The sequence below is a fragment of the Danio rerio genome, chromosome 2, assembly GCF_052040795.2.
Source record: "Danio rerio strain M-AB ecotype USA chromosome 2, GRCz13ab, whole genome shotgun sequence".
Classification (NCBI taxonomy): Eukaryota; Metazoa; Chordata; class Actinopteri; order Cypriniformes; family Danionidae; genus Danio; species Danio rerio.
In genome coordinates this window covers 18466433-18484599 of record NC_141022.1, presented here as the reverse complement: position 1 = coordinate 18484599, position 18167 = coordinate 18466433, and the positions used below count along the sequence as shown (strand labels likewise).

General features: G+C 35.4%; 1 protein-coding gene across 2 annotated transcripts in view; it reads right to left on the bottom strand.

Annotated features, from left to right (window-relative positions):
• Positions 1 to 18167, bottom strand: part of ntng1b (netrin g1b) — a 164785-nt gene that overhangs the window by 134628 nt on the left and 11990 nt on the right. For both annotated transcript variants that reach the window (XM_087240585.1, XM_087240584.1), the window contains exon 2: positions 15461 to 16032. In XM_087240585.1, coding sequence (XP_087096711.1) covers positions 15461 to 15736 — 276 coding nt within the window. In that variant the 5' untranslated portion in view covers positions 15737 to 16032. The remainder of the gene's footprint in view (positions 1 to 15460; positions 16033 to 18167) is intronic.

The window sequence follows — 18167 nt, the reverse complement described above, 5'->3', positions numbered from 1 at the left end:
TGGACTTGTCGTGATGTCACTGTCCACACAGTGCTCTGAACTAAATCCAGACACTGACACAATTGAAGCACCAAAACAAGAGGCTCTATAAATAGTTCTACTCATCATTCTCAAACAAAGAGAGTTCTGCTGTTTCCTTGCCTAAAGTGCTTTGGGAGATCATTGTAATCTGGCACCTCTGTTCACTTTCCTTCGTTATGCTAGAGCAGGTCAGAGTTCAGAGGAACTGGAGTAATCCTGTGACTCAGAGGGCCCTATCATACACACGGCGCAATGTGGTGCAATACTTGTTTGCTAGTTTCAGCTTGGCGCAAGAGTCGTTTTGAGTCGTTGCACCACGCTCTTTAAATGGCAAATGCATTTGCGCTCATATGTGCCCCCATAGGTGTTCTGGTCTAAAAAGGAAGGCGTTCTGAGGTGCACTGCTGGCGTGTTGCTATTTTGAAAAACTATAATAGATTTTTCATTAAACCAAAACAAACCCCGTCTAAACTCCAGCACAGAGTTGCGCCTCGCTTACACACTGCTTAATAGCCTACACACAAGATGTAGAGCAATACGCAAATATGCAAATCTTTACATATGAAAACAATTTAAAGATTAAGTAAAGGCCTATATATAGGATATATAAAGAATATATATAGGATATACATATAAAGGATTAAAGTAGTACAACATATTTTCTAGCCTACATAAATATGAAAAAAACACTTATTTTTGCCTTCATCTCGGGAGGCTTTTTCAGTTCATTCATAACAATTTGCTTTTCTGTGATGTTATTACTATTATCAGTATTATTATTATATCCATATTTATATTTGTTTTATTAAAAACAAGCTTAGATTTGCCCACCTGCAGGTTTTAGAACATATGGGCCACAGCATGTGTTTTAGGATATAACTCGTTTTCTGGAAATTAGAACTGAATTTAGAAATAGTTTTGAAACAAATATTTGCACTTAACAAACAAAATTATTTATTTATAGGCTAATTGATGTCTGTGCATAAAGGTTTCCCTATCCACAAGAGCGAAAGTCGTAGTAGATTGATTATCTCTCATTCTTGCGCAGTAGATGCTCTGTTTCACTGTTTTCTGTTAATAAAACTGTTAACTGTTAACTGTTTGCTTGTTTTTCAACTTACACTTTACGTCCTGTAAATAGCAAATGCTCTTATGGCGCGATGCAGCTGGCTCTTAAAGGGAATGGGAGATTCTGATTGGTTTATTGGGACACTCTGATTGGTTTATTCTCAAAACACTATAACTTATTAAGAAAATAAACTCAACCCTTTCAGACCATGCGCCACGGGGCAAAGCGGATTTTCCCGTCCTTAAATTAGCAAATATGGATTCTTACACGCCCTGAAAGCGTCTGCGCTTTCCGTTTTGCACATGGACCATCAAAATAGAGCCCAGAGCCCTGCTGTCCATTGTTCTGCTAACATTATCCATCTCTTCTGCTTCCAGATGAACGAGTGTCTTAAACTAATGCAGATTAAGAGAAATAGTCAAAAACAGGCATCTGTGGAGCTTCATCTCTCTCTCTCTCCATCCACCTACATGTCCCAATTATACTCTATATCCATTCACCTATCCATGCATCCAATTATCCATCCCTCCATCATCTTTTTGTCTGTCCATCCATCCATCCTTTTTTATTTTTCATTCGTTTTTCCATATGTCCATTTATCCATCCATACTTGCATCAACATATAAGCGTTCACATCCATCCAATTATCCATTTATCCAGAAATCCATACATGCATTCAAATGACCAACCATCTCCAACCATCCATCATATTTTCATCCATCCATCCATCCATCCATCCATCCATCCATCCATCCATCCATCCATCCACCCACCCATCCACCCATCCATCCATCCATCCATCCATCCATCCATCCATCCATCCATCCATCCATCCATCCATCCATCCATCCATCCATCCATCATCTTTCCATCTCCACCCACCCATCCATCTGTCTATATGTCTATATTTCCACTTGTTTCTCCATCCATCCATCCATCCATCCATCCATCCATCCATCCATCCATCCACTGAACTAAAAATTAAAGTACATCCTCCTGGTATGTTTGCATGTGGTATCCAACACCATATGTGCTCCGTTTACTTAAAATATATATCAGAATTCAGCATCCAAACACCAATTATGTCACACACATAACCATAACATATTAATTAGAACCAGCTTTTAAAATTTAATGAAAAGCTATTATGTTTATTTATAATGCAGAGTCCTTCCTTTGAGACTTTCCAGCAGTCCATGAAATGATTTAATATACTGTAGACTTCAGAAGGACCTCTTAGGTGCTCCCCATGTCTCACTTTACCACTTCTAATTGATCTTTAAAATTTTATGAGAACATCCTTGTACTCTTGGCCCATCCCATATTTTTTAGTAATTGAGTAATTAAATATTTTGTATATTAACAAGATTAATGTGTTATGCTAAAGTCACCTTATTAATAGTCTGATTTAGCTTTGTGAGCAAAATTATGTTGCTGGGGCCTAAATAATAAATAATACCCCTTAACAGTTCATTCTATATGCCTATATTTGCTTGCTACAATGAATGGACAAAGGAAAGCAACATTACATTACTGTATATTTTTATGCAATGTTTTGTTGATGCTGCAAACAAGCTGAAGATGTAAGGTTAGAAAGAACTAGAGGAGAAAAGACTCATCTACATGATTTTTGGACACAGTCCCTTGTTGTTGCAGCTAAAAATAATATCAGGGTTAACTCCCTGCTGCAGAAAAGCTGTCCCATACACTCCATCTTCTACTATGTGTGTGTGCAGCCCAGGCTCCCACCTCTGTGTAGGTGATAAATGACTGAAAGAGGTGATAGATCATAAAACACAACAGATTCATTGCTATTGTGGAACCACAGGTCATGCTGTCCTCGTGCTTGGGCAATATTTAGGGAGCACAAATGAGACCAAAAATGTTTGTTTTCTCTTTGCAATAACGCTGTCCAATGTCACATTACTAAGGACACTAATGCGACTGTGGCATCCATCCATGGCCACTGAAACTGAGGGAACAATGCCACTCAGATTTAAAACCACTAGGAAGTTGGAGAAGTATGTAAATGTTATTCGAATGATCCATTGATGCAGTAATTTAGTATTTTAGATTGCATTGACATACATTTTGTTGGTTCAGTTTAATCACACTATATATCCCAATAATCCCATTAACTGACCAATCAATAACAACCATTTAACATTCTTTTAAGTATTTTTTTAGAAATACTTGACAATCAATCAATCAATCAATCAATCAATCAATCAATCAATCAATCAATCAATCAATCAATCAATCAATCAATCAATCAATCAATCAACCAATCAATCAACCAATTATTCAATCAATCAACCAACCAATGACAACCATTTAACTGACTTAATTTTTTTTTTACAAATATCTGACAATCTATCAATGAATCAATGAACCAACCCCCTTACCAACCAACCAAAAAATCTGCCAACCAACCAACCAACCAGCCAGCCAGCCAGCGAACCAACCAACCAACCAACCAACACCAACCGGCCGACCAACCAACCGACCGACCGACCGGCCAACCAACCAACCAACCAACCAACCAACCAACCAACCAACCAACCAACCAACCAACCAACCAACCAACCAACCAACCAACCAACCAACCAACCAACCAACCAACCAACCAACCAATTATTCAATCAATCAACCAACCAATGACAACCATTTAACATACTTTAATTAATCAGTCAATCTATCAATCAATCAATTAATCCCTTCTTTCACACAAACATCAAAATTTCAGGAAAATTACCTTTACATTGCCGTAAACATTAAAGAGCCAATCCTCCCTATACCGCCGAACCACATGTGGACGCCCCATGTTCTAAATGGGAGTGTGTTCTGTGCTATTGTTTTATTTAGGCATGAAAACAATTTGAAATAATAATAAAAATGGCGTGATTCCCTTCCTTTTCATTACAGGTGCCGTCGCCCTTCTATATAATCCTCAAAATCAGTCATATAGCGGTGCATGACTGTCAGTCGACGCGATTCATAATGATAAATAGACGCTGTTTCCCAAACAAATTCTGTACAGGTGATTTGAAGCGGAGTGAAAGTCTGGGTTTTGGGTGTGTGTTTGAACAGATATACACACATAATTAATAACATCTGAAGATGCCGACCTTGGTGTTTTTTTTTTTTCAAACACAACTAATTTTGTCCTAAATGAGCATAAACCATTAGGAAAGCAATCAAATGCTTTCATTATAATGCAAGATACATGTGCAGCATTAGAGTGACAACACTGTTATTTAATGTAAACAAACGAATGTGTATATTATACAGTAAAGAAATATTAATGAGATTTGATCACTTCTAGTTTATTTTTTATAATTGCTATTAATTTTAATAAGCATATTATGATGGGCATATCCCTTATTTTCACATTCCAATGTTGACAGGTATGATCTAAAGAGATGTCTATTTATGCTTTATAAATGACCATTTATTTGTTCTTTGTGTGTTTCTGGTTCTCATTTGTTGCCAAAGAAACAGATTTTGCTTCTTTTTATGCCTCATTTTAATTTATTTATTTTATGTTGATTTCAGGGTACATTTATACGACAGCATTGTCAACTATACACTGAAAACCCTAATAAGTTGACAGAACTAAATTAATTGAGTTTATTTTACTTGCCGGTTTAGTAGACTATACTTAAGTTGTTCAGCTCATCAAACGGAGTACTATATTACGATGAAAATTCTCTCACAACAAAACAAAAAATGTCTTAGCTGTTGGACGATGTTTTTTCCTTAAGTTAAGCATAAAAAACAAAAACTTGTCACTGATTCAGAGTAAAAAAAACATTAAGTGCGTAAAAAAATGTTGATCTACTTTTGCGCTGATTTATCGACTTGCAGATAATTGAGGAATAAAACTTCACAATGATGGTATCCAAAATGTCACATCTTATTCAGACAGCATACCAATACATTTTCCAAATATTCAGTTATCTGGACAATAAGATAGCCCTTAGGCTGAGCTTAAAACGCAAGGTTTCCCAACTAGGACAATTTAAACAGTTTGATGTACCTCCTGCAATCTCTCTACTACCTGTACCACATGTCTTTGGACTGTGGGGGAAACCGGAGCACACACATATATATATATATATATATATATATATGTAGTGCGTAGTGCTGTCGCCTCACAGCAAGAAGGTCACTGGTTCCAGCCTCGGCTCAGTTGCAGTTTTTGTGTGGAGTTTGCATGTTCTCCCTGCGTTCGCGTGGGTTTCCTCTGGGTGCTCTGGTATCCCCCACAGTCCCCACGAACCAGTGACCTGTGAGGCAACAGCACTACCTACTGCGCCACTGCTTCGCCCTAATTATATATATAGAATTTTATATATGTATATATATATTTATTATAAATTAAAAAAAAAAATAAGTTGCCATTAATTCACATTATGATGAATAATTATACGCCCTTTTTTTCTGATTTAAAAAAAAAAACATTGCACTTAAAACATTCAACACTACATTTGAGAAAATGACCTATTTTTTTCAATTAATAATGATTTTAAGTTCACTACACTTGACATCTTAAGTTTATGCGTTTTCATGGTACATGAGTTAAATTAACTCATATTTTTTATGTGATAGGACCAACATTTTAAGTTATGTTCAGTCAACTTTACTTGATTGTTTAAGTAAAGACAAAATTAGGGTTTACAGTGTAGACAGATTTGAACCTACATGAACTTACACTGTTAGTGTCTCTGTGTAAACTTCAATCAAGAAATGTTGTTAAAAAATGCAAGTCATTATATGTTAAGTCTAGGTATGTGCAGGTACTTGTCAATCAAAACAAGTGTGAACTACAGGACCGGCTGAGTAATGTTTATCTTCTATTTATAATTAAACCTTATAAAGTAGCATTTAGATCCACCTTGTTTTCCCACCCATAATGTATGAAAGTAATAGTATTATTATACCTAACGATGTATTATTAATATCACAACTATGCATGGCTGGACAGGTTCAAGAATTCTACATTCAGTTTACTGATTATGCAAATCAACGATCATAAAACTATTATATCTTCATCTTTCTAGTGTTATTAGAGATGATCCACACAAGAAAATAACCACTGGCTGGGTTCATGAGATGCCTTTTTGTGTTTTTGGCTCAGATTATTTCAGACGATCTCTCTCCGCAGGAATATGTTTAAAGTCTTGCACCGCAGGCTGTTTAAAATTCCTGTCATGAATCTACCTGTGGGCAGACTTTTCTGAAATCTAAGACATCTTCAGGAAAACACTGGCTTCAGTAAGATAAGTTTGAGACACATCTCCCCAAAGACATACTTAATATTCAAGAAGCAGTCAATTATGCGGAGTATTTTAAACATTATAGATATTAGACGAAAGATTTTACTAGCAGGCATCTTTAAGAACATTAGCTTCCAGCATGACACTAGCTCTGTTTCCATCCACCAATTTATACCCGCATTTTGTATATGCGCCAAAAAAACGGTTGATGGAAACACCAAGATGCACATACATTTTAAAAAATGCGCATAAAAAACATAAAAAATGCGCAAAAGAAAAATCGCATAACTGAGTAGGATAAACTTTTTATTCGATAAGAAAAGATGCGCATAAACTACGATGGAAACACATTTACCGCACAAATTTCAGTATGCGCATTAAAAAAGGTTATGTGATTTTTTTATAAGAGGTCATGTGATGATGAAAATGTGTGTAAATGGACAAACCAGCAGGCTAAGCACACTGTAGAACATCTGAATTTTAGTTTAGGTCATTCTAAAACACCTTACCGTGTCAGTATTAATGTTATAATATTATTAATGACCTCCAGAATCAAGAGTGTCTGTGCTCTGCGTATAACACCTTCAAACACTGCGCATTCACTGCCTGTCAGGATTGCCTTCTGAGGCGCAAATCCTTTATTACATGAAGAAAAGATTGACGCGGCTTCTCCTACTCCAGCAGATTCAGTTTTTACTGTTGATATTTGGCACCAGTTAATCAGGAGGTGACGATTTTGTTCGCTTTGACTCACTGGATGGAAACGCTCTTAATTAGTATGTTTTTTTATTTGATGATCCAGTTTTGCGCATAAAGTTCATCTGCATTTTTGGATGGAAACATATGTTTCATTATACAAATGCTCAATTAAGTGTTATCTATATTTAAAGGTCTTTTATTTTTGGTTCGGTTGTGCTAATTGATAAGACATTGCTACAGCCTGCAGCCCTGCAATTATTCACTGAAGCTAAGCAGGGCTGCGCCTGGTCAATACCTTGATGGGACACCACATGGGAAAACTAGGTTGCTGTTGGAAGTACAGTAGTGTTAGTGAGGCCAGCAGGGGGTGCTCAACCTGTTGTTCGTGTGAGTTCTAAAGCCCCAGTAAAGTAAAGGGGATGCTATACTGTCAGTGTGCTGTAACGTCTTTCTGAGACATTAAATTACTTAAATTAGTAAATTACTCTCTGTGGTCATTAAAAAATCCCATGGCACTTCTCATAAAGATAAGGGGTATAACTCGGGTGTACTGGCTAAATTTCCGCAATTGGCCCTTACCATCATGGCTTCGAAATCATCCCCATTCAACAAATTGGTAAATCACTGTCTGTATCTCTGTCTCTCCACTCCACCTACATGTATAGCTGGTGAGTAGTGAGCTGTTGTCCTATTGTTGTCCAATGCATCATCCAAGTGGATGCTGCACACCGGTGGTGGTGTGGAGACCGCCAAATGATTATGAAGTTCTTTGCGTGTATGGCCAAACTTCAAAAATGCGCTATATAAATAAACATTACATTACATATGGTCATCTTGGACAAGTTAATGAGATGCAGGATCATGCTTAAGCACAACTGTTCAGTTACTGCAACACCTCAAGCACAATTCATATACTATATAAATAAATAAAAGCAATCTGCAATACATGCCAATGTCTTTATACATGGCATCAATACAGAAAAAAAATAGCTTTCATTATAAGCAGCTTTTAATATATCACTGATGTTTTCATAGACTTTTTATTTTTATTTTTAATATATATTCTTTGCTTTACTTATACCTCCAAAGCTGGATTTGTATTGGAAATATGGTAAAAGAGTAGCTTTGTGAAACATAAAACAATATTAAAAATATTAAAATAAAATAAAATACTCATTTTATTCTAAAAGCTGAAATTTCAGCATCATTTACTACTTAGTATTCAGTGTCACACGATCCTATGTGTTCTGTAATTATATGTGCTCATTCATTAATATTGGTAATTTTGCAGTATTTTGTGACAATACAAAATATGTAAATACTTAAAACATTATTGTTATTTTAGTTTTATTCATTAGGTAAACAATACTCAAAAAGAAAATAATTTATTTAACAAAAAAGGTCTGAAATTTATACGTCTTCAACTTTTCATTACTTTAAAGGGATAGTTCACACAAAAATGTTGATTTTGTCATTATATACTCACACTATACTTTATTTATTTATTTTTTCTTCTGTCAAACATAAAGGAAAATATTTAGAAAATCGTTGGATATCTGTACGCTGGAAAGCTGGATAGCATTTGTTTTCTAAGAATCAAATGGTTACAGGATTTCTAATTGGTTACAGCTCTTCATTTGTGTTCAATAAAATAAATAGACTCACAAAAATTTGGAATAACTTGAGGGTGAGTAAGTAGTGAGTATGTTTAATTGAAAAATTCACGCTATTATCAAACCATTATCTAAGACTATTACATCAATAAATTACTAATCATCTACTAAACAACAGTTGAAGGATGACATGGCACAGTAGACTGGACTTCAGGGCCGGAGTGGGACTCCTTTTCAGCCCTGGAGTTTCAAGCCTCAGACCGGCCCACCTTAGTTCACAACTGACTATATTGAAATAAGGTCGTTTTCAATTCAGTTTCTATTTAAACTATCACGTCTTTTTTGAGAAAACAGCTGCTTTAGAACTTCAAATGTTCAACAACCCTAACAGTATTTTATGTCTTAACAATAAAAATGAAAAAAAAAAAAATTACTCAGACGAGGATCAAACCCAGGTCAGTGGTGTCAAAATCTAATGTGCTAACCACTCGACCACAACAGTTACATGATTTTCAACCTGCAGGCTGCATCTTGATCACGAGAATGCGAGAAAATAGATAAAAAAGAGCAGAGCTGCGGTAAAATATTGAATAAGAAGACTGTGGTCAAGTAAATAAATACATTAATTTAAAAAGTGTGACTGCTGTAAGCAACAGATTCTGGAGCTAGGGACACCGGCCCTAGCGGCCAAAAAACAGACCGGCCCAAAGGGAATTCTCCCAGTGCTCCCGATTAGCTAATCCGGACCTGCTGGACTTTTAATGTATTTGAAATGATTAGTAATAAATCACATTTTGTTTTACATGTATTCCGTACATGTATAGCAGAAGCTTTAATCCAAGGGAGTTGTCAAAAGTGGTATTTGTTTCTTGATTTTAATCATAGCAATTACATAAAATTTTTTGTGCATATCGTTATACGTCTGCATGAGCATACACAAATTATAATACAATGTAATATAATGTAAAATTATAATACAATGCTTTATCGAAGTACACTTAAAAAAAAAAAAATTATAAAAAAATTTTTTTTCAGGGTTAGGGTGCCGGAAATGTTTTTTAAATAATGGCTGTTAAATTACAGAAATTTATTGTAAAATAACAGACGTTAAATTTCTGAAATTTACCAGAAATTTAAATTTAAGGAAATTTCCTCGTCTGTTATTTTACTGTAAATTTCTGTCATTTAACGACTGTTATTTTATGATTTTTTTTTTCTGGCACCCCAGCCCAATGGATTTTTTACAGTGTATAACGTTTTCCAAATACATTTATGCTTAGGGGTATGGTCCATAAGTAAAAAAAAAATAGATATATTATCCAACAATAAAAACTATTCGTCACAGAAAGCCCTCTTTACTGCCACTCTAAGTATAAATTTGATCAAATTTATGTTGGACACAAGGTGAATTGTTGAGCATGTCGGTATGAGGCCCACAGCAGTGCTTTATCTCCTTGTTTACTTTACACCAGTCATCTGTGTTCTTCTAGCGCACATTAGGGGGGGGGGTTACTCATAAAAATTTGATAGCATCTTAAATTAACCATCTGCCGTTCCTTTTTTCCCTTTATCATATTTGATCATGCCAGGAAGTTTAAGCTTCTTAGCGAACACAACTGATTGAACCTTTTAATGGATTGAAGCCATGGCGTGGAGTTAGTAAATTAGTTTAACTGTGTAATTATATCAGAAATATTGCACTCGCCTCCCGCTATAAAAAGCCTAATGAGGCATCAAGTGAAAATATTGCTGAGTAACGAGATACTCTGTGTTCTGTAGCACCAACCACCGAGCATAGCTATTGTGCCCTTGAGCGCTGCACTTAACACATAACTCCTCATTGCTGTTACATGACACCGCTGTTTCCCCAACCTTACTTTCCCCCAAGGCATGATTGAAAAAAAAAAAAAGAAACAGCTCTCATTGTTAAGATGGTGAAGATGAGATCAACTCGGTCCTTCATGACTGGCTTGTTACCTCAAATGATGTTGACCTTACACTGGGCAGAGCGACCTGACGCTTGGCACTGCCATAATGCTGACGTCTATTAGACTGACTGTCGGTTCGTGGTCAGATTACGGTCATGAAGAAACAGAAATGGTATTTTGTGACAAGCTGTGTGTGGTTTTAATTATGCAGTGTGAGATGCACATTGTGGTAGTTATGTTATGTGTGGGTCAAAGTGTTTTGGTGTCTGAATCAGATTTAAAAAAAGCACAAAAATGATTTTATAGACACAGAAAGCTTGGCAAAATAGAAGTGAAATAATGTTCTACGATCTTTTTTTATGCATGTTTATAACATAATTGTTGTGGCCTCTATTAAATTATGTTATTAAAGCAACTCGTCTTGCTATCATATTGGTAAAAACATATGGTTTGGAAAATAGTGGCTGACGTTTAAATGGCTGCACAGTGATCCTTAACGTCTGTGTGAAATCAAAATTTACATTGTTTACTTTTCTAGGCAATACGGTGGCTTAGTGTTTAGCCCGGTCACCTCACAACAAGATCACTGGTTCCAGCAATGGCATTTCTGTGTGGAGTTTACATGTTCTCCCCATGTTAACATGGATTTCCTCCGGGTGCTCAGGTTTAGTATATTGACGGTTGCCAAATCAGTGAAATAAACAACCAAATTATCAAATAATACCTGCCATGAGAATAACCGCATTCACCATCGGTAGCCGCTATAATCACTCTCGTAGGAGAATTTTGCTTTCACCATCCAAAATAAATAAAGTTATTCAACAAGTGCCTCTGATAGCTCCGCCCCTTCCGCTACATAAGTAAACCTGCGGTTGTTGAGTGCGTGAAGTGTCCATCATTCCACACTTCACACTCCACACTAGCGGCTGAATGAGTACATCATCCGGGTAATTAAAGTGCACTTATTATTTTTTGATTTTTCAGTGTGAACACACTCCTTGCACTATTTATACTACAAAATGGCAAAGACTAGTGCATAAGTATGCGATTTGGGACGCAGCTAATGTCATAAATTTGGGCTGTCAGAGAAAATCGAATAAACGTCTAAGAATAGGCCACAACTAGACTAGTCTTAAAATAAAAAGAAATGAATGACTACACATATAAAGTTTTTACTAATCTGTCTATTTGACGACAAGTCTAGTTTTTGGCTATTCCAAGATGTCTATTAGATTTGTATTATCAACCCAAGTTTAGCCTTGTTTAGCCCAGAACAATTTTGTGTCAATGGTTTGGCCAAAAAAAGTGATGATATAAGCTATATAAATGTATAGTAATAGTAAAATATAAAATGCTTAAATGACATGCAAATTATTGTTTTTAATTACTAAGCGTTCAACTCAATAGCTCATAATTTCAGGTCTATGAAGGGTCAGTTTGCCTCATACTGATTTCTGACAGTTTTTTACTGCTTGACACATTTTTTTCAATGCGCTTCTGAATAAAGCCTCTCATGAATAAAATACATTACCTTCAACACTTTAAATAATTGACGTTCCACTTATATCAGGTGATCTTTCGCTCAACATGATAAGAGTCTTTCGTTCTCATTTTGCTGATCCATAGTTTAGTGTAAATGTCATTGAAATTGTAAAGATTTGTGTCTTCACAAAAATATACAGAAGACGAAATTATAATTAAACAGATACTGTATGCAACATTAATATTTACTGTGCACATCACACAAGCGTACCAGCACCTTTCTGCAGTTCTGTTGACCATCTGTGAAATCTTCACAGAATATGTTGTGAACTCAGTGAGCATGAAATAGATTAATATTTTAAGAACATACTATGACCTTGCCATCCTTAGCGTATGCAGTCTTTGCTGTACACCTTTACAAATCAGAAAAAAAAGAACAAAAAAAGGAGTAACATCTATAACATGCTATGAGTATTAAAGTTTACACTGTTTACTTCCTCTCTTGAGGTTAATTTGCCCAAATATTTAATTTACTTGAACAAATTAAGAACAATTATAGCCAATCTTATGTATATTTCATTATCAATGAAACATTAGGGTCAATCATTTGTAAAAATGTTTTTAATTCAAGCGTCTGTGTACTGAATTATTTAATTATTTAAAAAACTATAACATGTATCGCTATTTATTCATTCATTTACTGCCAACTTATCCAGCATATGTTTTGCACAGCGGATACCCTTCCAGCTGCAGCCCAGTAATTGGAAACACCCATACACTCTTGCATTCACACACATACACTACAGCCAATTTAGCTCATCCAATTCACCTGTACCGCTCATCTTTGGACTGCGGAGGAAACCTTAGTGATTGGAGGAAACCCAGGCAAACACGGGGAGAACATGCAACTCCACACAGAAATGCCAAGTGACCCAACCCGAGTTTGAACCAGTGCCCTTCTTATTGTGAGGCGATCGTGCTGCCCACTGTGCCACCCCATATATTTATTTATTTATTTATTTATTTATTTATTTATTTATTTATTTATTTATTTATTTATTTATGTATGTATGTATGTATGTATCATTGTTATTGATTTGTTCTTATGTTGTTATTATTACTGGTATTAAAAAGGCAGTGTTTATTAGTTTTGTGGAAACCATTATATGTTCATTCGTTCATTCATTTTCTTTTTGGCTTGGTCCCTTTATTCATCAGGGGTTGCCATAGCCTAATGAACTGCCAACTTATCCAGCACATGTTTTACGGGCAGTGGATGTTCTTCCAGCTTCATCTCATCACTGGGAAACACCCTACACTCTCATTCACACACATACACTATGGACAATTTAGCTTACAAAATTTACCTATACCACATGTCTTTGGACTTGTTGGGGAAACCGGAGCACCCGGAGCAAACCCACACGAACACAGGGAGAATATGCAAACACACAGAAATGCCAACTGACCCAGCTGGGACTTGAACCAGCAACATTCTTGCTGTGAGGCTACCCACTTAGCCACCGTGCCACCCCAAAAATATCAAATTTCTTTGAAATAATTAAGTGCAATTAAGTGCAAGCAAAGGCCAATCTTATTATCAATGAAACATTTGAGGTCAATAATTTGTCAAATTTGTAATTTGTTTTTGTTTTTTTTTTAATTCATGCGTCAGTGTACTGAATAATGTATTTAGTATCATTGTTATTGATTAGTTGTTTTGTTGTTATTATTACTATTAGTTTTATAGAAACCATTATATGTTGTTTTTTATTAAATTATTTCAGCATTTATTAAAAAATATATATTTTGTAACATTTCTCAAAAGTCACCTATATAGATTTCAAACTAATTATTTTGTAGCTATGTATCAAGAAAAATTATGGTGGCTGAGAGAGTTTAACATGCTGCAATTTAAGAAATATTTAAGAAAAGACCTTCATCCTTTGGACAGCACATGTGTTGCAAATCCTCACAACACAAACACATTTTTTTTTTTTAAAACGCTGCATTTTCACACAACACAAACAAATTAATAAATGTGCTGCATTTTCTCACAATGCAAAGAATTTACGAAAATACAAAATGCTTTCTCATAACACTTTTTAAATATCACAGAACACAACAGAAATGTCTTCAAAAAAATTATTTAGACTAATAAAATTCAAAAGACAAGGGAATCATGAAATTAAAATAAACAAACAAAGAACTCACCTTTCAAAGATCACCTACAACTTCACTGAGCAATAGACACGGTACAGCACCATCCCTTACGTTTTTAGGTCCTCTTGAAACATTTTCGTTGTGTTCTGTGTGAAAGTGTTGTGTGTGAAAATGCTACGCATTTTATTAATTTGTTTGCGTTGTAAGAAAATGCAGCGCATTTTATTAATTTGTTTGCGTTGTGAGAAAATGCAGTGCATTTTATTAATTTGTTTGCGATGTGAGAAAAATGCAGTGTGTTTTATTAATTTGTTTGCGTTGTGAGAAAATGCAGTGCATTTTATTAATTTGTTTGCATTATGGGAAAATGCAGCTCATTTAATTAATTTGTTTGCATTGTGAGAAAAATGCAGTGTGTTTTATTAATTTGTTTGCGTTGTGAGAAAATGCAGTGCATTTTATTAATTTGTTTGCGATGTGAGAAAATGCAGTATGTTTTATTAATTTGTTTGCATTGTGAGAAAATGCAGTGCATTTTATTAATTTGTTTGCATTATGAGAAAATGCAGCTCATTTAATTAATTTGTTTGCATTGTGAGAAAAATGCAGTGCATTTTATTAATTTGTTTGCGATGTGAGAAAAATGCAGCGCATTTTATTAATTTGTTTGCATTGTGAGAAAAATGCAGTATGTTTTATTAATTTGTTTGCGTTGTGAGAAAATGCAGTATGTTTTATTAATTTGTTTGCATTATGAGAAAATGCAGCTCATTTAATTAATTTGTTTGCATTGTGAAAAAATGCAGCGCATTTTATTAATTTGTTTGCATTGTGAGAAAATGCAGCGCGTTTTATTAATTTGTTTGCGTTGTGAGAAAATGCAGTATGTTTAAAATGTGTTCGTGTTTTGTTGGCCACCATATAAAATAAAGAATAAATTTAAATAAATAAATAGACAAAAATATTGATTTAAGAGTCACTTATTTCATTATCTATGAAGAGAAAAAACTAAGAAGATTCATGTATACAAGTAATTCTATACAAGAAATTGACTGCACGACATGTATAATAAAGAAGTACAAAAATACCAAAAGTAGATAGTAATACCAAAGTAGTATGGCTTGGCGCCTGATGTTGTCATATAGATTAATACACCAGTAAAACGATTATTAAAGAAAAATAAACAATACAAAAATGTAAACTCACCAGTGCGCAGTACATCTCAGGTGGGTCTCCGCAGGTGATATTGGGTGGATCCAAAGACACCATAGACAGGTATTGGGTCATATCAGTGGCTTCAGGCTGGCAGGCCATGTAATGCCAGGCTAGGCGATCCTCAGCATGTACCTGAGACTTACAAACATCATAATGCCCCCACGAGGCCAGGTAATGCTGTGTGGCGTGACACCAATTCACCCACAGGGCCTGTAGTACAAACGCTAGCAGAAAATGCATGGTTGCGGCTTTCTTCTGATGCCTCATTAAACAGAGTCTGATAAACAATAAGCTGGCAGAGGGTGATGAGGCAGACCGCAAAACTCAACTTTAAAGGGGGAAAGAGGCCAGCATCTGTGCCAGCTTTGACTCTGCTTCTTTAAGCTGCTTTAATTTCATTTGTTTGTTTCCTTTCATCTGATTGTGTTGCTTGAACGTGTTTTGACAAAGCTGTGGGTCACCGGTGTGAATGAGTGGTATTAATTCCTTCTTGACGCCATTAGTGGAGGCCATTTCGGATCATCCGGCTGTCCATCGCCATTTCCCTGTGTACTTTCTGAAGTCTGTGGGGATGAGAAGAAAAAGAGAGGGAAACGAGAGTGTGTCAGCTTTTAGAAATGGTGTTGTGCAAATAACGAGGAGCCTGGTGGAAAAGGTGAGGAGGTGCAGGTCAAGTGTTTTCTATAGCCGAGACGGACTTCATAGAGAAATGTCCTAAAAATACCTGCTTATTAAGGAAGACAAATAGCCAAACATCCCTGCAAGGCACAAACCGGACGTCTTACGTCTGCACATCTCTCCATAGTCTCTTGGCAGTTTGAGATTTCAGGGATTCAGTTTGCGTGTGAGGCAGAAACAGGTCAATAATTTTGCTAGATATAGAAATGGTATGCATATTTTATATTTCATAGACCTTAATGGACTTCATAGGCATTTTAATGTCAGATTCTGAAGCCCTTATTACTAGTGCAAAGGATTTTTTCTTCAGATGCTCTTTATATATATATATATATATATATATATATATATATATATATATATATATATATATATATATATATATATATATATATATATACTGCATGTTTCATACTGCATGTTTCTCAGTTTCCCTTGAATTACAATATGGATATGTATACAATGTGTCTTTGAATTAAAAAAAAAGGTTATTAGATTAATCAATTAATATTAACTTTTCTAATTTTTAAATAATACTAATGTTTTAACTTCAGAAGAGTAAAAAAAAAAAACAATATTTGGTAGAATATACAAATTAACCCTAATTTTCAAACACAACAAATAAAAATATTTTCTATTTTGACTAAATTGCATTGTCTAAAAATCTAAATTGCTCCAAATGGCAATATTTTATATGAAATCAGACATATAGAATAAACAGATGCTATACCTATAGAGAATCCAACACATCCATATAAATTGGAAAAACCTGAGGTGGTTTCTTCATTTTTTTCAGCTTTTTTATAGTCATATGCTCAGCAAAACACTCCTCTTCATACTATTTGATTTCCCATGTTTGTCATGTAGTGACAAATAGTTTAAAAGGTGTTTCAGTGATGTCTTTCCATGATTGAAAAGTGTGATACATTCCAAGAAATTGTACAATTATTATTTTTTTTTTTTCAAGAACTAATAATGTTCATTCTTTCATCTTGCTAATATACCATAGTTAATGTGCTTTCACATCTGACTTCAACTCCATACTCTCTATTACTGGATGGGTTGGCACAGGTGTCTACATCAACAATTGCAACTTGATCAATATGGAAATATCTAGATGGTCAATGAACAAATGTCTTTGTCTTCATGAAGATGCACTACAGAACCTGACAAAAATCTTGTCTCCTATCCAAGTTTTAGGAACAAAAAATAATAACTTTTGGTATCAGAAGTGGCTTGTATGAAATGCAAAGGCCTCTAGATTACACTTATTTTACCAAAATAAACTATGATCATGCCTTTAATTATATATAATGCCTCCTCCTTCATTTTACCCATATATGCTCAATAATGTTTTTAACTGATGACTGGGTTGGCCAATCCTGGATGACACTGACCTTCTTTGCTTGCAGAAACTTTGATGTGGAGGCTGTAGTATGAGAAGGAGCACTATCCTGCTGAAGAATCTGTGGTTTGAAATGTAATGGGCAGCACAAATGTCTTGATACCTCAGGCTGTTGATGTTGCCGTCCACTCAACAGATCTCTCACACGGCCCATACTGAATGTAACCACGAACCATGATTTTTCCTTCATCAAACTTGACTGATTTCTGTGAGAATATTGGGTCCATGCAGATTCATGTATTTTTATTTGTGATGATTGGGATGCGGGGCAAGGCAGTGGTGCAGTAGGTAGTGCTGTCGCCTCACAGCAAGAAGGTTGCTGGGTCGCTGGTTCGAACCTCGGCTAAGTTGGCATTTCTGTGTGGAGTTGGCATGTTCTCCCTGCCTTTGTGTGGGTTTCCTCCGGCTGCTCCGGTTTTTCCCCTCAGTCCAAAGACATGTGATACAGGTGAATTGGGTAGGCCAAATTGTGGCGACCCCGGATTAATAAAGGGACTAAGCCGACAAGAAAATGAATGAATGAATGAATGAATGATTGGGATGCAGCTCAACAGATGATTCATCAGAAAAATCTAGCTTCTGTCACTTTTCTAAATAATCAACTAGTATTTCCCA